Genomic DNA, 26,871 nt, shown 5'->3' with positions numbered 1-26,871 from the left:
CATTTTTCAAACCTATGTTTGTGTTACAAGCTTTCAGTGTAACAAATTCCTCGCTGAGTGGGCAGGCTGGACACTCGATAAAAGTAAAGCTCAGATAAGCACTTGAATTTCTGATAAATGTCTGCTTTTCCAACCTGTCATGGCGATTTCTGTTTGCTATGTGTGTGATTCCTGTTAATATGCAGAGAAGGACAGTAGGCGGGAACGTCTTTTTGTGTGTGGGCGTGCATGCTAGTGAGCTGTTCAAACAGACGACAGAGAAAATTTGCTCTAAAAAAGAACCAAACATTACGCACACATTAATGTTTTTCTTGTCTGTCTGAGTATAAAAAGACTGTTTCAGCTGCCTGACTCCAACCAGAGTGTCATCCATCATGGAGAGATCTCTGGTGCAAATCACCCTGTTTGGGCTGCTCCTGGCTTTGGTTACCACACTACCAAACAAGGTAAGACAAAACCAAAAGGACAGACCACCACACTGCAAGACAACAGAATCTATCGAGTATATCTATTTAAGTTAGGTTACGGTAAAACTCCAGGGAAGTATAATGATAATGCAATGTTGTTTTAAGTGACGAAAACATGTTGTTGCCTGTGTGAACATGTATGTATGTTGTTGGGCTATAAATCTTTTTACACAGTCACACTGGGTGGACTTAACTCCCTTTTGAGCACAAAAAGCTGATCCCCATGATGTTAATCATTACATTTTAGGATGATTTCCAAAGTTAAATCAATATTTGTGAACATGAGTCACTCTCTCTCAGAGACAGAAACCAGAGAAACAAGTCTCAACTTGTGATGTCAGAAAAGTAAAAGGTCTGGAGCTGCCTCATAGACAATAAATGGGAGCTTGATTTTGTGGATACACAGAATGTTTTTCTTTTTTATTCTATTGTAGTGTTTTTAGTTCTGAAACAGAAAATGTGCCCATATACTCAGAACATTCCCCTGGGTGCTCTCAGTGCCATCTAAAACATCTTTCATCTCCATTATCTATGGAGCAGCTCTAGACTTTATACCTTATGACATTGCAAATTTGAGTTTTAGCACTGTAGTTTTTGGATTTGGGACAGAGTTGTTCATTTTAACTAATATTTTTGGACTGTGTTAGATCCTAGAAATTACATGTATTCATTTTGAAAATGGGCATAGTTCACCTTAAAGACTGTTGGGAGACTGCATGACATTGAGATCATTTTGTCACACTTACACCAAAATCTGAGCAATAACCTCTATTATACATTTCAAACACGCACATAAACACTATCAGCCCACTATCTACCTGCGACCACTGATTTAAAATCACATATGTTTTGTTGTTTTGCCTCTGTTGATTGTCGTATGTGAAAACAAACATCAGCGGTGGAGGAAATACCCATATCATTTACTTCAATAAAAGTACGAATACCACACTGAAAAAAAGTGCTGCATTAAAAACCTCAGTGAAGTTAAAGTATGTAAGTGTTAGTATTAGCAAAATATACTTCAAGTAAACTAAACCCAGAGGAAGACAACAGTCTTTTTTTCTTGTAAATCATCTTCTTTTTGGATATTACTCAATCATGGTCTGTTTATTCAAACACCCCCCTCCCCCTAAACATACACACAACCCTCCATGGGAGGAAATAAGGACCAAACAAATAAATCAGCAGGAGTTCTTATGCTGTGCTCACAAGAGTTCTCAGATGAAAGACACACACAGACTTGAGACTTGAATTTGATTATTGATGAGAGACAAATTTATACACCTTTTAAGGCTTTATATGGCGTAATTATTATGTTATTTTTGAATCTTACTTTTATTTCAAGAAATTATTATTTCCGACAAATAAAGATTACTGCAGTGAGAGACGAGGAAGAGTATTTTAAGATCTCGAATTAGGACCAGGCATGGGACAAGATGAATATTTCTCAGGAGCTGAATTTAAAAAGTATGAGAAAATGGTCAAAATCTCATATTAATCTTAAGTGCTATATCATAGGCAACTGGACTTGCCTCTCATCCAAGAGGCTTCTTCAGTTCTTCTTCAATTCAAACTGAAGAAGAACTGAAAAAGCTCTTTGGATGAGAAGCAAGACATCTTCAAGAAACTCAAACAAGTCCAGTTGTCTGTCATATAGCACATATGATGACCATGACCTGGATGACTGAGAATCTTCACCAACATCTCATATTAATATTATATTGAGCTCAGTTAAGTCCAGGAGAAATAGGCTGGACAAACAAGACATCTTATTTTGAATTTTCTTTTTCGTTGGAAAAGTACTCATTCATTGTGCAGTAAAAAAAATCCCTGTCAGTGGTTTAGTTTTGTTTCCGGATCAATATTACTTCTGTATTAATGTGCATGTTGCATTTTACTGCATAGATGTGTAAGGTGCTGCTAATTTGAACTACTTTATATAATGTTGGGTAGTTTAATCTACAGCAATGCACCATATTCTCTATGATCATCATATGTTTGCAGTGTCACTGTCCTGTGAGATATATGTATCTCTAATGAATCAACTTCTCATGGTGCCAGAAAAACCAGCCCTGTTTTCAGCTTTGTGATGACACATTTTTTTGCTGATCCAAGAGGGTCTATAAAGAGTTTTGTGAGCTTAAGATGTAGAAGAATTTTCTCGCCCATGAAAAACATGTCATCCTTTCGTTTATCACAAAAGTTCACATTCAGTTTTTGTAAAGTAACTAAAGCTGTCAGACAAATGAAGTGGAGTGAAAAAAATTACAAAATTTGCTGATGAGATGTAGTACAGTAGAAGTATAATGTTGCAGAAAAAGGAAAACTCAAGTAAAGAACGAACAAATTTGTACTTAAGTACAGCACTGAGTAAATATACTGAGTTACATTCCACCAGTGGATAAAGCAATAACGAGAATGGGGTGTTTCTGCAGTTAGAGCAATGAGATTTCACTGATGCCACCCACCTACACTTAGTTATTGACCATCAACTGATCTTTGGTCAGCTGGTTGTCAGCCAGCAACATCAACAAAGCCATTTATTTTATTGTGAAATGTGCCTCTACCTGTATTTGTTAAGGACAACTGGGACATCTACAGCTTTCACATCAACTCCACAGTGAGCAGTCGTTATGCAACCACTGTTATCACGAGCCGCGTGGCCAATCGAATGGACGAGTCAAAGGAAATAGAATTCCAAGTCCGGATTCCCAAGAACGCCTTCATCAGTAAATTCAGAATGTGTGTGAAGCAAAGATGAATATTTACCAGTATTTGCACAGTAAGAATTTTAAAGAAGAATGAATATAAATCATGGGCTACTCAGGAGTATGCATATAAACCAAGACTTTTCCTTGATTCATTCAGGTTTATAGATGGCCAAGTGTACGATGGTGTCGTGAAAGGTAAAGAGAAAGCTCAGCAGCAGTACACTGAGGCTGTGTCCCGAGGCCAAAGCGCTGGGATTGTCAGGTACATGTGTCCTTCGAGATGAGGAAAGGGGAAAAGAAAACACATCATATGACCATTTTTTCTAGCTTTTCTCAAATGTTTAAGTTTGTTTTCAAACTTCTGGCAATGAGGGGTATAATACACAAATGAATGAATACACAAAAAGTAGGAATTGTTTCATTTTAAGGGGTCACCAGGAAACCAATGCTTTACTGCAATGATTATCGTCTGTCTCTTGCAGTTCTGTAGGGAGGACCCTCGAGGAATTTAAGACCTCTGTGAACGTGGCTGCTCACAAAAAGGTCACCTTTGAACTCACATATGAGGAACTGCTGAAACGCAGGCTCGGCAAGTACGAGCTGCAAATCCACGCTCGACCCATGCAGCCTGTCAAAGACTTCAAGGTGCGTTTTTCTTATTGGTATCTATTCGGGAAAACAATGACGGCGTGAAAACATCTCATGGTCAGAACTTCTGTTTTATTCAATCTTATTCTCATTGGCAGGTTGATGTGCACATTAATGAGCAAGCCGGCATCAATTTCATCGAGGTTAAAGGAGGACTAAGCACAAAAGCTCTGGCTAATGCCATCACCAAGACACATGCAGACAAACAGGTACAGCATGCTGTGATTAAGAATTCTCTTTTCAGTTTAGCTGCTTCTTATTCTCCCCAAAGTGTTTAACTACACTATGTCTCATGGAGTCATAATATCACTGGCCATACTGCATTCTGGCTTATTGCTTGTCCTTGTGCACATCTCTGTACATTGATAAATTGGTGCAACGATGATGAAGGAAAGTGATTGCACTCAACTCTGGCTATCAGAAAAAATATGTTTTATATTAAATAACCACATTTATAATTCCATCTCACGCTCCATTCTACCCTCACTCGTGAACAAGACCCCGAGATACTTGAACTCCCTCGCTTGAGGCAATAACTCTCCCTCAACCTGGAGGGGGCAATCCACCGGTTTGTGGCAGTGGATCACGGCCTCAGGTTTGGAGGTGCTGACTCTCATCCTGATGGCTTCACACTCGGCTGCAAACCGCCCCAGTGCATGCTGGAGGTCACAGTGTGATGAAGCCATCCATGGGTATCATGGGTAGTGACAGAAAGAATGAGATTGCGGATACAAGCGTCCAAAATGAGTTTCCTCCGTGGGGTGGCTGGGCTCAGCCTTAGAGATAGGGTAAGGAGCTCTGCCATCCAGAGGGAGCTCGGAGTAGAGCCGCTGCTCCTTTAGGTCGAAAGGGGTCAGTTGAGGTGATTCAGGCATCTGATCAAGATGCTCTATGGGCGCCTCCTGTGGAGGTGTTCCGGGCATGTTCCTCTGGTAGGAGGCCCCGGGGCAGACCCAGAACATGCTGGAAGGATTACATATCTCATCTGGCCTGGGAACGCCTTGGGGTCCCCCAGGAGGAGCTGGAAAGCGTTGCTGGGGAGAGGAACGTCTGGGGTGCTTTGCTTGGCCTGGTGCCCCCACAACCCGGCCCCAGATAAGCGGATGAAAATGGATGGATGGATTTATAAATCCACCTCAGGGTAACATTCTTCGAAAAGAGAAAAATTCTAAATTCAGTCTCCATTCTGAAAGTTGGTGCTAAGTTCCTGACTTGTGTACAGTGGCTGCATTGTTTCAGACACACAAAAAACACATAAACAAGTCTTCTGGTGTATGATAGGCATTTGTATCATCCACTCATTTTTATATACAGTATATCTGTGTGCACTTTTGCGGTTTTCACTTTCTGGTTTGACGTCACACTGCATTTTATTGTACCGGTAGTGCTCAACTGCGTATCTGTGTTTTTGTATGCATTGTGTAATAAGCTACTGGGTGCTGTCCATCCGTCCATCCGTCCCTCCATCCGTCTGTCCATCCATCTATCTTTCACAACACTGTGCAGAGACAATGAAGTTGAAACGAATCAATTTTAATGAAAATGATCTTTTTGACTTATAGAATGTCTTCATCAACTTTCGTGCCTATTAAGAGTCTGTAACCTGATTCGTCCTGTTTCCAGGCGTGGGTGTATTTCTACCCGACAGAGGCTCAACAGAAAACGTGTGACAGCTGTGGAGAGCAGGGTATGAATGGAGATCTGGTTATCACTTATGATGTCAACAGGGACACCTCACTGGGAGACATCAAGGTAGTGAGAGTCCATTTCCTGGAAGACTGTTGACTCTGAGTGCTTTATTAAGCGTTTTAAAAAATTACTATATTACTTAAGTGGATATTTTATCTTCTCCCGTCTTTTCAACAATCTTTTTTAACCTATCAAACTTCTTCTTTCTCCCCCAAGACTTCAGATGGGTACTTTGTTCATCACTTTGCTCCATCTAGTCTTACCCGCATACCGAAAAATGTAGTCTTCGTTATTGATCGAAGTGGCTCAATGCACGGCAGAAAAATACAACAGGTAGGTTATTTAAAGAGTGTGTGTTTGTGACAGATTACAGCTGTAGAACTGGAGTTTTTTTAGTTTATGACATTCAACTGTCTATGATTCACTTCACAGAAAACTTTATTTGATACGCAATTTGAGGACATGTCAAACAGATAATATTTCATGGTGACTTTTTGTGGATAAAAGTTCATATGTGTGAATGATGTTTTTGCCCAGACCCGAATAGCCTTACTCCACATCTTGAACGACCTGGCAGAGGAGGACTATTTTGGTCTAATTACTTTTGCTAACTCGATTAACCACTGGAAACAAGAACTTGTTCAAGCCAACAAGAAAAACCTGGAAAGTGCCAAGACATTTGCACGTAGTATTCAAGCCAAAGGAGGTAAGGTTTTTCATTCATATTTTATGAAGGGATGACAACATTTCAGAAATGGCAGAAATTAAACATTTGTTTCTTTTCATTTCAGGCACAGACATTAACAAAGCAGTGCTGGAAGGAGCAAGTATACTGAATGCACACCCAAGAGAAGGTTCAGCGTCTATCCTTATACTTCTCACTGATGGAGACCCAACCTCAGGTTACAATAAAACACACATCCACACAAACACATACACAAATACTTAAAGACATGAATGTAATGTGTCTTTTTAAACTTGTATCTTTGCAGGGGTGACGAATATTGAAATAATCCAGTCAAATGTCAGAGGAGCTATTGCAGACAAATTCCCACTCTACTGTCTTGGATTTGGTTTTGATGTCAATTTTGAGTTCCTTGAGAAGATGTCACTGCAGAACAATGGTGTGGCACGACGGATTTATCAGGACTCTGATGCTGATTTACAGCTGAAGGTACCTGAAATCCCTTGCTCACAATATGTGGCATACTCTACATTTCCACAGATAAAACAGATCCATGGTTGGATGTGGAGAGATTAAGCATTCATGCAGTGTCCATACTGTGTGTCAACAGGGATTCTACGAAGAGGTGGCCACTCCCCTGTTGACAGATGTGACAATGATCTATTTAGGTGGGACTAATCTCACCCAGACTAACTTCAGCCAGTATTATAACGGCTCTGAGATCGTGGTGGCCGGTCAGATCACTGACAACGACGTTGAAACCTTCACTCCACAAGTTGTGGCCATTTCGGTAAAGATCGCTGCACGCTGCACATAATCTCCTGAAAGGTTTGTGAAAGCCCCTGCACATATAAATTAATTTGACCTATGACAGGGGAGGAGAAGGCTAACGTTTTCTGAGACAAATGCCACCGTGGAGTCCACTGGAACAGTGTCTGACAACCGCATTCAGAGGGTTTGGGCCTACCTCACAGTCAAACAGCTTCTGGAAAAAGAGTGAGTATGATGGCGAACACCTTTTCTCTTTCTTATTGTATTATTCTTATTAACATAAAGCAGGTGATCATCAGCATATTTCTTATTATTTACCACAAATACATTGAATGAATAACAGTTGTTATCATCATAGCATAAGGCGTTTACCAGCATAGGCTTGACTGGCATAGATGTTGGGGTATTTCCTCACGATGAAAATGACAGTGACAGTGTATGTACACAATTTGTGATATAGGCTGCTGTTATCTGGACCTGAGAAGGAGAATGTGAAGAAAGAGGCCTTGGAGCTGTCGCTGAAGTACAGCTTTGTGACGCCCCTCACATCCATGGTTGTCACCAAGCCTCAGGGGGAGACCACAGACGTGATCCATAAACCCAAGGAAGGTGAAACCTCACAGGCACAGCCCCGTGTATCGTATCATCGATCCATGACACATCTTTCTGGTAAGCAACACACGTGAACAAAATAAATACAATGCAAAATCAGGGTCAACATTTCTCTCTTATCAGGGCAGCTATTATTCCAGGAAAGACATACGATAACAGGCGGTGTAATCACATCGTACAAATACAGTTCAGTCAGGAACACTTTAGTCAAAGAAAACATTATTTCCATTTGCAGTATTATATTTGGCGGTATTGCTCTGTTCTGGGGCCTCTCTGCCTTTCCTCAGGCCTGCACAGAAAGCCTCTTCCATGCGCCTACGTGGAAAGCATGGGGTGGAGAGAGCATACCTCTCTGCCCTTCCATGCACCTACATGAAAAGCCTATGGCAGGGAGACCAGCAGCAAAGACCCCCCAGGAACAGAACAGAGCATCAATGACAGAAATGACATTGATAAGTCAGACACAGCATGAAAAGGAGGAGCTGGGGTGGAGGCAGGTTGCAAAGCAGCTTGCAGATGAAGCAGCAACAGTAGGCAGGCCAGAGCATATTAAATAGGGCACCCTGAATGAGAGTTGCCAATAGTTGCATAGAAAGGAATCATGTGATCTATCAACTGACTCCCTTCCATCAATTAGTTGCTCCATCAGTTGACTGGGCTGTTTGAGATCAGCTGATGTAGCTGGGAAGTGGGCTGAGCTTGACATCATGTCCTGCCTGAGCTAACGCTATGCTCAATTTATTGCATTTAAAGCTTAGGTAGGCAGCGGGGAGTGAGGCAGAGGGACCGCACAGTGGCTTGTTAGCTGATTCTTGTCTCTTTGTGATTAGGTCTTTGCAGGGTGAGGAGAGGCCAAGTAATGAGCCCCACACAACTGTGCAATGAAGTAAAATTGAATAAATAAGGTCCTGTTTATCCAACAATGATTTCAACTGTAAACTGTAAATTTTAGTTGCACTTTGGCTGATTGTTTACATGAAAGCAACGTTTTGGGTGCCTGAAAATGCAACATTTTTAAAACTGGTTCCAGAGTGCAGTTTTTTGGAAACAGCACCGTCTTTGTTGTCATGTAAACTTGCAAAACGCAGTTCCTCTGAAAACTGAGACTTTTCGCACATTAGAGTTTTGGTCACTAGGCATGCGCACAAAAGTCGACCATCACAACAAAAATGGCGGATTCGTGAGCTCTGTTTGTGTTGCTCACCCTATCGAAATTATCAACGCTTCTCCAGCAAAGTATAGATTTACCGTAGCAACTCCACCTCATCGTCTGTCCAGACAAACATTTGTGCGGTTGCCATTTTGTTTGTTTATACATCACCGCTCTGTAGCAAGGCTATTCAAGAGAAGGCTGAGACACGGGGTCAAATATGGGGGGACTGCACATGCGCAGTAAAATCTGGTCTGCACTTCCTCAAAGACTCAGTAGATGGCGTGAGACCGCGGAATAAGGGGGATGTGTATGCATGTCATTTTCACAGCTTATTACTGGACTGTCACTGGTGGCCTGCGTTGTGGGTGAGAATGACAGAGATGCAATTCCAACAACTTCAGGCAGCCACCGTCCAAAAGTCCAAGCAGACCGCACTCCTTGATCGCCTGAGTGGATCCTGAGCTTTTTATCCAGCGCCCCTGCTGTCACCCTCCAGCATCGCAGCTCAAGTTACACTGCGCATGTGCAATCCCATGTTTGACCCCGTGTCTCAGCCTTCTCTTGAATAGCCTTGCTCTGTAGAAGGAAGCACGAGCGCAGGCATGTGTTGTTTCATTACAAAGTCACACCGCCAACTACTGGCCTGGCATGTGTACTACAGCGTTTTTGATCATTTTTGCGGATCTGTGTGCAAGGCAATTGTTATCAAAACATTGTTGTTTTAATGCTGAACTTTTTTCGAAAATGAGAAAAGATTCCATTTTCAGCGGACTGTTTTTCGTGTTAACATGGCCTCAGTGTATGGGAAACACTGGGTTACTGTATGAAGCGCGTGCTTCGGTAATCTGGTGGGAGGGGCTTAGGTCGAAGAGGGGAGCTACAGGAGAAGGGTGTGCTTTCATATTCTGCCATTTTGTTTGTTTTTATGCCTGTTCTAGACCTCTGCCTACTCCAACTTTAATAAGAACTGTAGAGTCTACAGTCTATGGGCAACACTTGTGTTTATAAATCAAATTTTAAGTGTGGGTGTGGCACTGGACATAAAATTTACATTCAGAAATGATGTTTAGAAACAATTAATTAATTCCCAATAATAAAACTATTTGATTAACGCAATGATAAATTCATCTGTTTTTAATTCACATTTTGCAATTAAATATGTCATTTAGACTATTGACAGACATTAATGATGGTCCTGGATATGAAAACATTGACATGACATTTAAATTTTCACCAATACAAGTTCATTTGTCAACATCATGAGTATTGTAACTTTGCAATAAGCAACAATAAATAATTATTTTTGTTATGTTTTTCTTTTTAACAGCACCACATGTTATGTCAGGTAAGACATAGGTACACATTTGAATATTGACATGACAACCACACCATTGGTTAATTTATAATTTAATGTATTTTATACATAGCAAACATTTATTAAAATTAACATTTTAGAAATAATGTTAAGAAACAAACAATAATTCCCGATAATGAAACTATTTGATTAACGGAATGATGAATTACTCTGTTTTTAATTCACAGTTTGCAATTAAATATGTCATTTAGTTAATGTAAACATTCATTTCTAATACTTAAGTGTTATGCAGCAATGGTAGACTGTTGATAGAAACTAATGATGGTCCTGGATTTGAAAACATTGACATGTCATTCAATTTTTCACCAATACAAGTTAATTTGTCAACATCATGAGTATTGTGAAGTGAATAAATAAACATGCTAATTATTTTTGTTATCTTTTTCTTTTTAACAGCACCTATTATGCCAGGTAAGACATTGGTACACATCTGAACTATACTGACATGACAGCCTCACTATTGGTTAATTTATAATATAATGTGTTGAATACATGGCAAACACTTCCTCTCATAATTAAATCTCCACAGAGCTATGCATTATTTATATTATAAACGGAGGGAGGAGTAGGGTGCAAGTTAATGTACAAAGTAAATTAACAACTGTACTGTAATTTCATTTTATCATCTTTGTCCGTTTCACAGGACTCTACAGTAGACAACTTTACCCAGTCTGTAGGTACCGAAGTACACGTCTGCACCGTTCTGACATGACAGATATGCTATTGATTAATATGTGATATAATATATCTTACAAATAGTCAACAGAATACAGGACACACGCAGCGTACATCCTCTCTCATGAGTAAATCCTCTCATTCTTTGCTCAACAATGCAAACAAAAAACTGAAAATTAAGAATGTGGTTATTAATTTGTAGCATAAATAATATGATTTATGTTTAAGTGTTGTAGAATGCCTGTGCTTCTATTGGAAATGAAAGTTAAATATTAAATAACAGAAAGTAACTTGCATTAAATCCAACTCGGGGCACCACCGTTTGAAATGGGAAAATAAATAACCAATTAGTTTAGTCTCAATTCTGTAGGTTACTGCTGAGTTCTTGAACTTGTGTACAGTGGCCATAATACTCCACATACAATATATGTGTAAGTTAAATGATTATAGGCCTACTGGGTACATACACACTACTAAGTAAAAAACATAGATCAATACATAAATAAATGAATGTGTATAAATATACTGCATATCAAAGGATAGATAGATAGATAGATAGATAGATAGATAGATAGATAGATAGATAGATAGATAGAGATGGAGTAGGGTGCAAGTAAATCTACATAGTAAATTGTAATTGTATTGTAATTTCATTGTTATCATCTTTTTTCCCTTTTAACAACAGACCCTGACATCGATGGTAAGACGAACTTCAGGTTCATAAGTACACATCTGCACCACCTCTGACATGACAGATAACACTACTGATGAATTCATATAATATTGTACAGGCAGGAACAATCAGCAGGAAAACCACAAGGTATCATGAGCAGAGGCCTGTACTATGAAGCCAGTTCAACTTGCACAGGATATATTTTTACTATCTGGTTTGAGTAACCCTAACATTAGCCACCTGAATAACCCGTACTACAAAGCTGGTTGTCAGCTCTGGGTTTTCCTATTCAGCCACGAGCGCATTCATGTGAAAGAGGCATCATTAGAACCATGAATGAAGTAGACTACTTCATACAGGGGCGAAAATCCCATTTCATAGTTGGGGGGGACAATAAATAGTAAAATTTTAGAGAATAATTCCAGGGGGGGGACAAGGAATAAAAGTTGTAGCCTGTCTTTTATACAGCATCTTTTACCGCAATTTGACGCTTTAATCTTCTCTCTATCTCTCCAACAGACAGAGTGAATGTCTATACTAACTAAACTAAAACTAAAACTAAACATTTCCTGCAATTAAACTGGTAAACTGGTTTATAAACAGTGTGCTGTGAGATCTGCCGCTGCACACCTCACAACAGTGCGTAATAGTCGCGCGTAATGACCGCTCCTTGTCTGCACGTCTTTCATGTTTGTCTCACTGACAGGTGGAGAGCCTACAGACATGTACCCATTGCTCCGACACTGACTGCTCTTGTCCTGTCCTCTCCCTCTTCTTTCTCTCCTGTCCTCTCTATCACTAAACTCTGAGCTTAATCATTAGCTTTTAGCTTAGCAGCACTCGTAATAGAGTAGGCTTTTGAACAATGCAGGAGAAATGTTGCAGACAGTTTATATTATCAGCCTGGGCCTGGGGCTTGTTGTAACAGTAAATGGGATGAGTTGTAACTTGTGTAAGTTAAACTGTGTCTGTGTGAGTGAACATCTTACCCTGCAATGTGCGATGTGGGCAGCGGTTCCAGCCACACTGCTACTGCTGCCAAGCAGCCCCGCCCGTTGGAAAGAGTGTGGGATATACCACTACTAGGAATGGGAGGGGGGGACTAAATCTTTTAAGATTTAAATAGCACATTATTGCGCAATTATAATGAGCACCGCTTACATTGTGCTTTCAATAAATACTACTGCATTGTTCAAAAATTATTAATTGTGTCTTTACTGAAGGGGGAGTCATGTCCCCCCTGTCCCCCCCGGGATTTCCGCGATGAAACAGTACCGAAAGTGTCTGTGACTGTGAGACAATAAAATGTCAATGGCGTGGGATGTAAACAACAATCTGTAATCTTATAACAGAAATGTAGAAACATTGAAAACCCAATCCAAAAATTCACCATCAGCCAAAACTTAAATTACGTGCAGGTATCACCAGCTGCCAACTCTCACGCATTGACCGTGAGACTCACGCAACTGACACTTTTCACACGCTCTCACGCCACATGTCCATTTTCTCACGCAGTGAAAACTAAATTCATAACTGATAACGCTGTGGCGTAAAAAGAGGATAATGACAGCGCACGGACAGACAAGACAGAGCGGCAAAACGCAGCAGCAGCACCGTGTTATTCAGGTCATCAGGGGGAAAGCAAGAAATATACAGATATCTATTATATCGTAACTTATTCCCATGCATGCTGCTCCGAGTAATCTCAGTCAGCGTCTCTTCCTCTCCTCTCATGCTGTGCGCACATAGGCAGGAGCAAGTGAGTTACTATGGTTACGGGAATGCCCTGTGTCTCTGTTGCTTTCTCACGATTCCAAATAATAGGTTTTTAGGTTGGCATGCCTATGTGTAGCAGTAGCCAGCAGGTATAGTGCTGTGCGTAAAACCTCACTCCCTGACACATTAAGATGCGCACTAGCGACAGACACTCGGGGCCATGGATTTTAGTCTGGATTATGTATGTAACTACCTCAATTCTGAAATCTAGTAATATAATTTTACATTTTTGGTTAACATTATACATGGTTGCTCTTTCTTGTCTTAATCCAAGAGGTTAGGTGGTGTAGAAATGCAGGAAATTTGTTTTAAATTACATGTTTTTTCTGGGAGTTGGTTCATGAGGCCTTCCCGGAACAAATCTCACTCCAAGCTGAAGTCAAAAGTTGGCAGCCCTGAGGTATCACGGAGCTATGGGCCTGTGTGACATTAGTACAGAGTATTTTTTTTACTGTTTAGTTGGACGATGATGAAACTGCTCCAAACATGTCACATAAAACGTTTTAAAGTGATGCCAGACTGTTTCTGCTGCTGAAGTAAAGGGTGGAAAAGTAGTTGATGACTGATGAGGTCTGTCTGACTGAAATGTGGTATTTATAATAACAGGAGCCAATTGACAGTGTGTGGATTATTTTACTCATAGCATATCTGCTTTATCCTCGTTCTCATCACACATGTGTCTCATGTTATTTTTGAGTGTTGAGTGTTAAAGTAGCAGCATTGTCCATGCAGACTTAAGTAAACTTAACATAAATTAAAATCCTGCTAAAATCATGTGTTTAGTGTGTAAACGATCTGTGTGTTTGTTAGAAGCTTTGTTTTAAAACCAGTGGAAATAGAGCCCTGGAACAATGAAATGATTCTTCTGACCTTAAATAATATACAGTATAGGCTCCTCTTTTTACCTGAGACTGCGGACTTTTGTCCATGGATACTTTTTTCTTAAGTGATCTGACCGGTCAGAGGTCGGGATGTTGACGGGCTGTGAGCAGGTTAGCTTCTTAGCATAAGTTACAACAGTGATTTATCCCGGTAAAAAGAAAACCAGCTTTGTGGTACTGAAAACCCAGAGTTAACCCCGAAGTGAGAACAGGTGAGTACACTGCAGGACTAGTGAGGGACAGGTGAAGCTAATCAGGACGGGGCAGACAATCAAAACCAACGGGAGAACACGAGGGCAGGAAGTGAAGTACTCAGAAACAAGAGGAGATGTGAGTAACAAAATAAAACAGGAAACTCTAAGAGATCAGGGGAGATCATGACATTTTTTTGTAGCATAAATGCTTTCATTCATTTCATAAGTGTTGTACAATGCCTGCACTTCTATCAGAAATTAATGTTTTAATATTAAAAAACAGAATTTAACTTGCATTACACATTCTCTCACGTGAGTACATCCTGACAGAGCTATGCATTATTTATGTTGAAAACTGGGGGTGGAGTAGGGTGTAAGTTAATCTACAAAATATATTAACACCTGTATATTGTAACTTCATCTTTTTCCTTTTCCTTTTAGCACTTCCAAAACGTAAGACATTAATGATGGTCCTTGATTTGAAAATACTGACATGACATTCAGTTTTTCCCTGATACAAGTTCATTTGTCAACATCATGAGTATTATGAAGTGAATAAATAACTATGTCAATTCTTTTTATCTTTTTCTTTTTAACAGCACGATCTGGTATACTAGGTAAGACATAGGAGCACATCTGAACTATACTGACATGATCGATTTGTAATATAGTGAATCTGACATAATAGCATACACAGACAATAAGTTTTGAGCGCGCTGTAATTCAAGTGGACTGAGAGGAAAACAGACTTCTGCAGTTCCGTTTGGCTCCGTTTTCAGGCTTTAGAGAATCTAGGCTGTGGCACCAGACTTTGACCAATCACAGGTCATATCAGAGAGAGGGCATTTCTCGAGGGGTGTGTCAATGTGTCAGTATTTGCTGACCTGAGAATGAGAATAGGCAGGTAAGGCCTGTCTTCCTACCGGATCAGTCAACTATTGCCGCCATTACACAGGTCAGAGTCAGCATCAGCCCGCTGTGACATCCAGCGACGGGGGGTTTGCACTGGCCTAGTTCAAGCTGCAACAGCCGCTGACTGAAGGTTGGTCTCTAGAGCGGCTGCCCAGTGTCCTTCAAGCAAAGCAGTCGACAGCAGCGGGGAGTGAGGCAGAGGGACCGCACAGTGGCTTGTTAGCTGATTCTTGTCTCTTTGTGGTTAGGTCTTTGCAGGGTGAGGAGAGGCCAAGTAAACGAGCCCCACACAACTGTGTAATGAAGGTCCTGTTTATACAACAATGATTTCAACTGTAAACTGTAAACTTTAGTTGTACTTTGGCTGATTGTTTACATGAAAGCGACGTTTTGGGTGCCTGAAAATGCATCGTTTTTAAAACTGGTTCCAGAGTGCAGTTTTTTGGAAACAGCACCGTCTTTGTTGTCATGTAAACTTGCAAAACGCAGTTCCTCTGAAAACTGAGACTTTTCGCACATTACAGTTTTGGTCACTAGGCATGCGCACGAAAGTCGACCATCACAACAAAAATGGCGGACTCGTGAGCTCTGTTTGTGCTGCTCACCCCATCGAAATTATCAACGCTTCTCCAGCAAAGTGTAGATTTACCATAGCAACTCCACTTCATCGTCTGTCCAGACAAACATTTGTGCGGTTGTCATTTTGTTTGTTTATACATCACCACTCTGTAGCAAGGCTATTCAAGAGAAGGAAGCACGAGTGCAGGCGTGTGTTGCTTCATTACAAAGTCACACCGCCAACTACTGGCCTGGCATGTGTACTACAGCGTTTTTGATCATTTTTGCAGATCTGTGTGCAAGGCGATTGTTATCAAAACATTGTTGTCTTAATGCTGAACTTTTTCAAAACGAAAATGAGAAAAGATTCCATTTTCAGCGGACTGTTTTTCGTGTTAACATGGCCTCAGTGTATGGGAAACACTGGGTTACTGTATGAAGCGTGTACTTCGGTAATCTGGTGGGAGGGGCTTAGGTCGAAGAGGGGAGCTACAGGAGAAGGGTGTGCTTTCATATTCTGCCATTCTGACCTCTGCCTACTCCAACTTTAATAAGAACTGTAGAGTCTACAGTCTATGGGCAACACTTGTGTTTATAAATCAAATTTTAAATGTGGGTGTGGCACTGGACATAAATTTACATTCAGAAATGATGTTTAGAAACAATTAATTAATTCCCAATAATAAAACTATTTGATTAACGCAATGATAAATTCATCTGTTTTTAATTCACAGTTTGCAATTAAATATGTCATTTAGACTACTGACAGACATTAATGATGGTCCTGGATATGAAAACATTGACATGACATTTAAATTTTCACCAATACAAGTTCATTTGTCAACATCATGAGTATTGTGAAGTGAATAAATAACTATGTCAATTCTATTTATCTTTTTCCTTTTAACAGGAGAAGCTGGTAAAGCAGGTAAGATATAGGAGCACATCTGAACTATACTGACATGATCGATTTGTAATATAATGAATTTGACATAACAGCATACATTCTCTCTCAAAAGTAAATCCCCACAGAACAATGCATTATTTATATTATAAAACAATATATATAACAACAGACCGTGATATGGATTGTAAGACGAACTGCTGGTACATAAGTACACAGCTGCATGACAGATACACTACTGATTGATTTATAACATGTTTTTTATAGCATATATTCTCTCATGAGTAAGTCTTCGCAGAAAAATAAACTATTTATATTATAAACTGAGGGTGGAGTAGGGTGCAAATTAATGTACAAAGTAAATTAACAACTGTATTGTAATTTCATGTTATTGTCTTTGTCCTTTTAACAGGACAGTATGATGAAGAGCATCTCCTAACCTGTAGGTACCAAAGTACACATCCGCACCGTTCTGACATGACAGATACACTATTGATTAATTTGTGATATAATTTATTTTACAAATAGTCAGCAGAATACAGCACACATGCAGCATGTATAACCTGTATGTGTCTGTATGTATTCATATCTACACAGAAAGTTAATAATTACACTGACAAAATCAAAATCCCTGTCTGCCAGGGTTGCTGTAGGCTGCACCCTGAAATGTTGGGGTGATAACGAAGGTAACAATATTGTAACCCCAGTTCTATTAGCACAGGCAGAGCCCTCGACTGGACTCTTGGGTAATACTACTCCTTCAATCATGACCACATGTTCACACTGAGATCTGAATAAATGTAGCCAGCCAATCAGGACGTCCCTACCTGAATACATGTGGACGCCACAGTAGTAAACATCCTACACTCTTTTCAGTAAGCGGTGTAGGAGCGACCCTTGATAGAAGGCTCTGCCTGTGCTAATAGAACTAGGGTTACAATATTGTAACCTTCATTCTATTTTACATAGTCTCTGCTCTCTACAGGACTCTTTGGGCACCATGAGTGGAGCCTGATGAATAAATGTCCTGTCGCGGCATTACATACGCCTTTTTTAAACAGGAATTGTGCAAATTTGCAGGAAAGCAAAATTCAGTCTTCTTTCAGCATTGGCAGCATAAAAACAAAATCGGGGAGTGCGGCAAAATGCCGCCTACCTACTTTTGTTTATACAGAATGCGCCTTTTTTGGGGCAATGGGGGCGTGAGCAAGTAAAAAAACGTGTTGCTCAGTGTATGATGTAAACAGTGACGTGGGAGGGAAGCCGCGGCTGGTCAGTCCTTCGGCAATTCTCTCATAAGTCGGCCCATTCCTCACCTTTCCCATCATCTGATGGTTAATGGCCTCTTCGTTTGCGAGGGCAAGGAGAGTGCGCAATTCCTTGTCTCCTCAATTGCTCATCTTTACAGTGTCTGTCAGGTTTGCGTTTCCATCTTGCTACTAGCTGCTCGCTAATTCCCACTATCAGCTGTTTCCTGTTTATCCACCGCCAGTGGTTCACATGTGCGGCGTCATCGACAGCTCCTCCCGTTGCAGAAGGCCGCTTCGGTCTGTTTAAACTAAAAGGGTTCAGCCAATTTGACTACCCTACGAGGCGGGAAATTGGGCACCTCGGATCAACTCACCAATCCAGCTCTGTGTGTCTAAACGCTTGCAGCTTGCCTGCAAAACGGCCCAACATTCGCGGAAAATCTGGCAGTGTAAAAGGGGCTATAGACTCACCCACACTGATCCTGACTGGCTAAAGGTTAGTTGTTGTAGCCCGCCTACTTCTTTATAAGAAGGGATAAGATGTTTCTGTGCGACTCTGCACCCTGAAAAAATCGACCAAACCTGCAGTAGCTCAGACCATAGGGACTTGGGTTGGGAACTGGAGGGTCGCCTGTTCAAGTCCCCGTCCGGACCAAATATGGAGCGTGGACTGGTAGCTGGAGAGGTGCCAGTTCACCTCCTGGGCACTGTCAAGGTGCTCCTGAGCAAAGCACCAACCCCGAAAGTATATTAAAAAAAATAAAATAAAATAAAAACAGGGGCTCTCATCTTTAATGGCTGCTGCCAGGACACCTCGAGACAGTGCCAGATGTCTAGAAGAGGGAGCGAGACAAAAGCTGCCTGAGCTGGGTGAACCAGGCTGTAAAACCTCTCATGCAGATGGCTCACTGACTTGGGTGGGAGCAGGAGAGGCAGCGAGAGCTCAATATGTCCCGCATCAATGGTCATTACCAGGGGGAAGTCCCAATGCAGAGATGTTGGTGGGGACCTCCTGCGGGACCCTGAAGTACTGGAAACAGAAGAGACCCACCTCCTCATATACTGTAGGGTCCACACATGTTCAGGTAGGCACGTCCTAATTGGCTAGTTAGTTTATTCAGATCTTAGTGTGTGAGTGAACGCGTGCTCATGATTGGAGGAGTAGTATTACCCAAAGAGTCCAGTAGAGGGCAGAGCCTGTGTGAGACAGAGCATTTCTTCAGGTCTGTGTGAGACAGTCCAGCCTGTCATAAATAAAACAACTGTAGCTCACATTATGATCAGTGTCATCACTAAGTCCAATCCTGAGATGAAAGGGATCCTGATCTCCTTACTATATACAGTATATTTAAAACTGACGGAGGGTGCAAGCTAATTCACCATTTATTAGTATTTCAAAGTAAATTAACAACTGTATAATAATTTCATGGTTTCATCTTTTCTTTTCAGCAGCATTACTTAAACCAGGTAGGACACAGATACATCTGCATTGTTCTGATATGACAGATACACTACTGATTACCACCTAAAATGATGTATTTTCTACATGGCCTACAGCCAGGATACTCAACTTACTTTGCACGGGGGCCACTTTAGCGTAGTGTTACTCACACTGTCGCAAAGACCAAATTGACCGTGGGGATCAGAGATAATCAATAAAATGTAGGCTGTAAAGCCACCAGTATACCTCTAATCACTGTCCAAGGACTGCCGTAGAATGGCAACGAGGATGTCAGCCGACCAACACTTGCTACTCAGTCCCTGGTTGCGGCGATTTGCGATGCTGGCCAGCTAGGAATTAACTAGCAGCCAGTACAGTACAGTCCTCTCTCAGCTAGCTAACATTTAGCCGTGTTACTTACTGATCCATTAGAAAGAAAGCTAGCTGGACACCGGTTTTGAAGCCTCTTTGGTCACAGAGCTCCCTCCATCTCTTGAACGCCTGACTGAGGTTTACTCTTGTTTTTCCTCTTCTGTTATCACTCTCCTTTTTGCTCTTCTTTGCCTTCTCAGACAGAGGAGCTCATTTTCTTTTGGGAGGCCGTTTTTCACTTATCTCATGCCCCGGCCAGATCCTCATAAGGACCAGCTCCAGTCCCTGATTGGCTGACCGACCAGTTTGGCAATACATGACGCATTTCCTGCCGTAAAGCAGATTTTTTCCGCGAAAATTTGTCCCCGGTGGCAGAAGCTTATTGCAAAGCCACTAACTAACCTATGTAAACGAGGATAGTCTGATTTTACTGTGTATACTACCCTGTGCAACCCACATTATTTTCATAATGATATATATATATAGGCAAAAATGCTGTCTGTTGCTTCTTTAAATCAGAAAATGGTCAGCTTGTCACTTGGCACCATAAGTTGAGTTTCACTGGCCTACGGCATTTAACATACATTTTTCACAAGTAAATCTTTGTATTTTTCAATGCGCTGCTTTCATTGTTTAAAAAAAAGAAGAAGAACTGAACAGAAAAACTGTGGGTGAAGGGAGTGTGAAAGCTGAGTTACAATTTATAAGTATTTCAATGTATATTAACAACTGCATCGTAATTTTGTGGTTTCATCTTTTTCTTAGTAACAGGACGAAGGAATAGACATCGGACACAACGTAAGTACAACAAAACACATCTCCACTGTTCTGACATGACAGGAACACTATTGATTAATTACTAATATAAAATAATTTATTCTGTAAATATCCCACAGCATATAGCATACATTTCTCATGAGTAAATCTTTGCATTTTTCATAGTACAATGTGTTGTTTTTATTATGTAGAAAAAGAACTGAACAGACAAACTGAAGGTGGAGGAGGCTGCAAGCTAATTTACAAATCGTAATTATTTCAAGTAAATTAACTGTATCATAATTTCATTGTTTCATTATTAGACAGCTGCACATCTGTACACAGTCATCATACACAGTTTATTTATCAATAATACAATAATTTTATTAACGTTTTTACTCCTGGAAATTTTTGAATCACAACCACAAAGATGAAAAACAGATGCTAGATGTTATCTACATGTACAAAAGCAATTAAAATTTTAGAAATATCTGTAGATCAGCAAGAAGGAGTGACCTATTGGTCCTTACTTAAAATACACTTGATACAAAATAAATTAAGAACAGCTTGGCAGTAATTATAATGTATAATATGTAAACATTATTATAAATAAAATGCCATTATTATAATATTTGTATTACTACTGGTTGTAGTATTACACTACACTGCAGTTTTTTGTGTGGGTGGCTCTGCCATACCCCAGCAAAACATGCAGTAAAGGGTCTGTGTATTTTTGTTTGGGCTAAAATTAAAAAAGCCAATCACATAATCTGATAAGAATAAGAACATTTTTAAATACAGGCACCAAAAGCCATCAATTACACAGATTTTCAATTTGTAGGACTTGTATTGATTAAGCCTGTGGTTTTCTGGTGAGGATTAGAACAACATGTGTATTTAGTGGTTTGTTCTGAGGCTGAGGTTGGGTGTGAGAACATGCTGTCCATTAATGCAATATCCTCCAATGCTTTGTAATATAAATGTATTTAACTGACTTGTGTGAATGTATTTACAGGTATTATGTCTATTGATACGGGTGCTGCTCCTGTCCTCATGACAACGAGAGCTACCTTGGTTGTACAACCCGTAACAGCTAAAGGTAGAGTATCTAATAGATGGTATTCATTGCTTTTACCTTTTAAATGTACATCTTAAATGGAGTTGAGAGTAAGAGTCATTTTCAGGATGAGTGTTTCCTTCAGCTGTGTGACTCTGTGTTCCTCTGTAGCTCCTCTTTCTCACAGGTTTTTGATAAAAACTGAGAATATGTCTCTTCCACTGTGCTTTGATGTCACTGGAGACATTCGCCTTAAACTACTTCATCATCCCAGCACAGGTCAGTAATGTTCCTCTTTGTGCCATTCCTGTTTTCCTTAAATTCCTCAACAGGCTCGTCAATAAACCCCTGTGCCTCCTTGTGTCCGTTACATAGTGTGCATCAACCCATAATTATTCCCTAGTTTGCAGTGGTGGAAAATAACTTAGCAATTCTTTGAGTACAATTTGCTGATAACACTTCTGTTTTACTTAAAGGTCCAGAGTGTGCAATGTAGGGGATTTAGGGACATCTAGTGGTAAGGACTGAAGATTGCGACCAATTGAAACTTCTCCCGGTTAGAATTCCTTCAGCGTTCATTGTTCAGGTTTTTTCCAGGAGACAGATTATCCACAGAGGTCTCCTCCTCTCAAAAACAAACGGACCAGGTGGTTAAAACTGGTAAAGACACTGAATAAATACACTGAACAAAAATATAAATGCACCACTTTTGTTTTTGCTCCCATTTTTCATGAGCTGAACTCAAAGATCTAAAACATTTTCTATCCACACTAAAGACCATTTCCTCACAAATATTGTTCACAAATCTGTCTAAATCTGTGTTAGTGAGCACTTCTCCTTTGCCGAGATAATCCATCCCACCTCACAGGTGTGGCATATCAAGATGCTGATTAGACAGCATGAATATTGCACAGGTGTGCCTTAGGCTGGCCACAATAAAAGGCCACTGAAATGTGCAGTTTTGCTTTATTGGGGGGGGGGGGGTCAGAAAACCAGTCAGTATCTGGTGTGACCACCATTTGCCTCACGCAGTGCAATGCATCTCCTTCGCATAGAGTTGATCAGGTTGTTGATTGTGACCTGTGGAATGTTGGTCCACTCCTCTTCAATGGCTGCGCGAAGTTGCTGGATATTGGCAGGAACTGGAACATGCTGTCGTATACCCCGATCCAGAGCATCCCAAACATGCTCAATGGGTGACATGTCCGGTGAGTATGCTGGCCATGCAAGAACTGGGATGTTTTCAGCTTCCAGGAATTGTGTACAGATCCTTGCAACATGGGGCCGTGCATTATCATGCTGCAACATGAGGTGATGGTCGTGGATGAATGGCACAACAATGGGCCTCAGGATCTCGTCACGATATCTCTGTGCATTCAAAATGCCATCAATAAAATGCACCTGTGTTCGTTGTCCATAACATACGCCTGCCCATACCATAACCCCACCGCCACCATGGGCCACTCGATCCACAGCGTTGACATCAGCAAACCGCCCCCCCACACGACGCCTCACATGCTGTCTGCCATCTGCCCTGAACAGTGAAAACTGGGATTCATCCATGAAGAGAACACCTCTCCAACGTGCCAGACGCCATCGAATGTGAGCATTTGCCCACTCAAGTTGGTTACGACAACGAACTGCAGTCAGGTCGAGACCCCGATGAGGACGACGAGCATGCAGATGAGCTTCCCTGAGACGGTTTCTGACAGTTTGTGCAGAAATTCTTTGGTTATGCAAACCGATTGTTGCAGCAGCTGTCCGGGTGGCTGGTCTCAGACGATCTTGGAGGTGAACATGCTGGATGTGGAGGTCCTGGGCTGGTGTGGTTACACGTGGTCTGTGGTTGTGAGGCCGGCTGGATGTACTGCCAAACTGTCTGAAACGCCTTTGGAGATGGCTTATGGTAGAGAAATGAACATTCAATTCACAGGCAACAGCTCTGGTGGACATTCCTGCAATCAGCATGCCAATTGCACGCTCCCTCAAAACTTGCGACATCTGTGGCATTGTGCGGTGTGATAAAACTGCACATTTCAGAGTGGCCTTTTATTGTGGCCAGCCTAAGGCACACCTGTGCAATATTCATGCTGTCTAATCAGCATCTTGATATGCCACACCTGTGAGGTGGGATGGATTATCTCGGCAAAGGAGAAGTGCTCACTAACACAGATTTAGACAGATTTGTGAACAATATTTGTGAGGAAATGGTCTTTAGTGTGGATAGAAAATGTTTTAGATCTTTGAGTTCAGCTCATGAAAAATGGGAGCAAAAACAAAAGTGGTGCGTTTATATTTTTGTTCAGTGTATGTATGTGCATGTGCTTAGGGCCTGTGTTCACAAAACGATTTTCTTCAGCAGAAGACTGGTGGCAGGGCACTGGGAGCGCTTCATAAAAGAAGCGCTCCCAGTGCTTTATTTAAAATAAAGTGCTCCGCATATGTAATTTTCTGTGACAACAATATCCTGATACCAACATTAGCTAGGAAGCTAATGTTAATCTACATTAACAGAAAGTTGACTACACACTCAAAAAACAAGCTTACAAAGCAACACATTCTCACGCCGATCTCGTCACATATTGACGTTTAGTCAAAGGCTTTCCACGTCCGGATATGACGTGCAAGGTACCCTGAGTGCGTCAGTTGTTGATGCTCTGGGACGCGGTGTCAGGTTATGCCTGTTACATGCATTGTATTCTTTCGAACTATACTTCAGTTTTGACAGGAAATTTACCGTTTCCATACAGTCAGCTTCAAAAGAAACACACTACATCAGTACAATAATGTGAATTGATGTTTTTTTTTCCTCCAACAAGTATCGCATGTGGTTAGGTTAGGCTTAGGAGAAAAAGAACAGGGTTTGGCTTTATAATCTTATGGGATGTAAACACCACTGTCTTGGGAAAAAGTCAGTGTTTGTTGGACCCATCCACCACCAATCCCACCCACCCTACTAGGACTTTGCCGCCTTAACTTTCGTTCTTGTCCCACCCATTTCTGATGCAGCCAAGTGCTGTTAAACTAAAACCGTAACTGGCAGCGTATCATGTCAACGTTCAAGGATGGCTTTTTTTGTCAGTGTCTGATGCCGCAAGTCACTGCCCAAGCGCCAGATTTCGATGACTTCAGAATGAGATCAGATTGTATAAAGTGAACAGGGATGAAAGCACAACACTCACCAGCAACAACCAGTGTCTGCCAGCCAATCTGCTTCCAAAAAGGGCTCTACCGTCTTCGTTGTGATAGTTAGACAGTAGCCTGGCTAAAAAAAAGTGTCAGTGACATCACCAGCAACTTTCTGACAAGTTCAGTGATTTTCAACTCAAAGTGCTCGGAGCGGCTGCACAAAAAAGGCGGAGCGCTCTGATAAAAGATGCAGGGCGTAGCACTTTCTCACAACGTTACATCTGCACGTTGTCCATTTCTTTATTAATTGTTACAAAACTAAAAATATGCCCCTGCAGTAGAAGTCCCTAGAACTGAACTAAAAAAAAAAAAACAATTAAAAAAAATCACAGACTAAAGCAGTTTCACAATAGAAAATGTGTTTTTGAAACACTGCTCTTCGCAGAGGAGCTGCTAACTAAAGTGGGTGACGATGGAAGGACCTGCTCCCAGAGTCCCAGCATAGATATAAATGACTCACTCTACAATAACAAACACACAATTCTTATTTTCAGGTGATTATACACCAAAGAAAACAGATCCAGTTTCTGCTGATATAATCCCCCTAAATTCCACACACTGAACCTTTAAGTGGGATTTTGAATGATGGACTTTTACTTGTAATAGAGTACTTTTTTACATTGTTTAGCTGGTACTTTACAAGTAAAGGATCTGTGCATTTGTACTGTGTAAATGTGGTGCTGAGTCGCATTTATTCTCTTCTGTATCAGAGCTGTCTGTGAATGGTGAGCTTGATTCAGTGGCGTACGGAGGCTTCAAAAAGATTGTCATCCATTTCAAGGCTGACCTGCAAGTTGAGGTTGACACCAATGAAATCACTGTACGAGAGGGACAGACAGTGACACGCCACACTGGACAGGATCATATCACAGCTGGAAGGTGACTGTTTGCATTGTGATGGCAAGAATCATAACACTCAGTGATATGTACAGACTCTCTGAACTGCCAATCAGGATGATTTCATTCACCAATGGGCTTTGCTGTCACCAACGCCAATTATATTAATATATTAAATTTGCCACAAAAAAAGTTGATGGGGGCCAATGAGGGGCAACAGTGCAGAACACACTGCAGTAACGTGGGCAGCAGATGCTCACCAACAGCCCAACTTTGACCGACGGCTGACTGTCAGCTTGGTGTGTCAGGGCTTTTAGCTCAATGAAAGACAGAAATGTGAATTCAGAAGGTGTATGACTGTATTGGATTTGTTACCTTTGGACAGGGCCAGGCTGTTTTCCTGTTTCAAGTCTTAATGCAAAGCTAAGGTACCCAGCAGCTGGCTGTAGCTGCATATTAACTGTACATCCTTTCTTCACTAAACTCACTGCAAGAAAGAGAAACAACATATTTCCTCAAATGTGAAACTTCTGCTTTTAAACTAAGTGCAAAAGAGTCCTAATGAAAATTAAGACAAGGTGCATATTTTTCTAGTTTGACAGTGATTAGGCGGGACAAGGAAATAGATGTTACAGCTGGAGACACACGAATAGTCATCTTAATCCATGTGAAGGATGGTACAGAATTCCTCTGGCCAGTTGTAAGACAGCAGCCATCGGACAACAACACTGAAGGAATTTTAGGTGGGTGAAAAGGCTGAGTTTGTTTGTATGATTTAACAATATATTCAATCATTGTTTGCACTGTAGTGATTGATGGAAAAACAATTAATTAAAAGAAACAAAAATGTGTGCTGTGTCTATTTAAGTGCCAGCTGTTCAGTGTCATTGCTTTATTGTTTGTCCACTGTGTGTCCAGCTCTGAAGCCCACAGTGTATGAGGAGGTGCAACAAACTCCTTCAACAAAACTTAAGATCAAAGACCAGGAGACTGACGTTACCAGGTACATATCAGTTGGTCTAAAAAATAAAGCTGTCTTAGAGAGCTATAATTACTTGTGTTATACAAAGATACATGACTATTTATGTCTTTCCTTTGTAGGTCCAATGCTGTTGACTACAGTATCGTCTCTCACCCGACACTGGACTGCTGGCTCATGCCTGCTGAGTCTGCCCTGCAGAGACGCCTCGATGATTTCACTGTTGCACAACTTTAAGTGGGAACAAGATTTCATTTAAAGGAAAAATGAGGCAACGCTAAGATTAAATAAACAGTATACCAGCTC

General features: G+C 41.0%; 1 protein-coding gene across 1 annotated transcript; it reads left to right on the top strand.

Annotated features, from left to right (window-relative positions):
• Positions 1–225: 225 nt before the first annotated feature.
• Positions 226–26,871, top strand: LOC125894141 (inter-alpha-trypsin inhibitor heavy chain H3-like). Its single transcript, XM_049585349.1, has 29 exons — positions 226–446; positions 3,049–3,209; positions 3,336–3,440; positions 3,661–3,823; positions 3,925–4,035; positions 5,450–5,578; positions 5,732–5,848; positions 6,053–6,221; positions 6,307–6,417; positions 6,508–6,689; positions 6,811–6,990; positions 7,075–7,196; positions 7,432–7,640; positions 10,064–10,081; positions 10,508–10,522; positions 10,755–10,784; positions 11,472–11,486; positions 14,752–14,763; positions 14,910–14,927; positions 16,691–16,708; positions 17,097–17,126; positions 19,384–19,401; positions 20,513–20,545; positions 21,519–21,602; positions 21,732–21,839; positions 25,460–25,628; positions 26,181–26,329; positions 26,505–26,589; positions 26,688–26,871. The coding sequence occupies exons 1-29, from the start codon at positions 375–377 to the stop codon at positions 26,800–26,802; spliced, it is 2,748 nt and encodes a 915-aa protein (XP_049441306.1). The 5' UTR covers positions 226–374; the 3' UTR covers positions 26,803–26,871.

This window comes from Epinephelus fuscoguttatus, linkage group LG1 (assembly GCF_011397635.1).
Source record: "Epinephelus fuscoguttatus linkage group LG1, E.fuscoguttatus.final_Chr_v1".
Lineage (NCBI taxonomy): Eukaryota > Metazoa > Chordata > Actinopteri > Perciformes > Serranidae > Epinephelus > Epinephelus fuscoguttatus.
The sequence above is the reverse complement of the archived record's forward strand: the minus strand, read 5'-3'. Positions and strand labels throughout refer to the sequence as shown.

What these genes read in the sequence shown, in the direction of transcription:
- LOC125894141 (XM_049585349.1), top strand. Translation starts at nt 375, where the DNA reads ATGGAGAGATCTCTGGTGCAAATCACCCTGTTTGGGCTGCTCCTGGCT. An exon ending in TAGTATTCAAGCCAAAGGAG is followed by an intron (nt 6,222 to 6,306) that starts GTAAGGTTTTTC and finishes TTTTCATTTCAG; the next exon opens with GCACAGACATTAACAAAGCA. An exon ending in GAATAGACATCGGACACAAC is followed by an intron (nt 20,546 to 21,518) that starts GTAAGTACAACA and finishes ATGTATTTACAG; the next exon opens with GTATTATGTCTATTGATACG.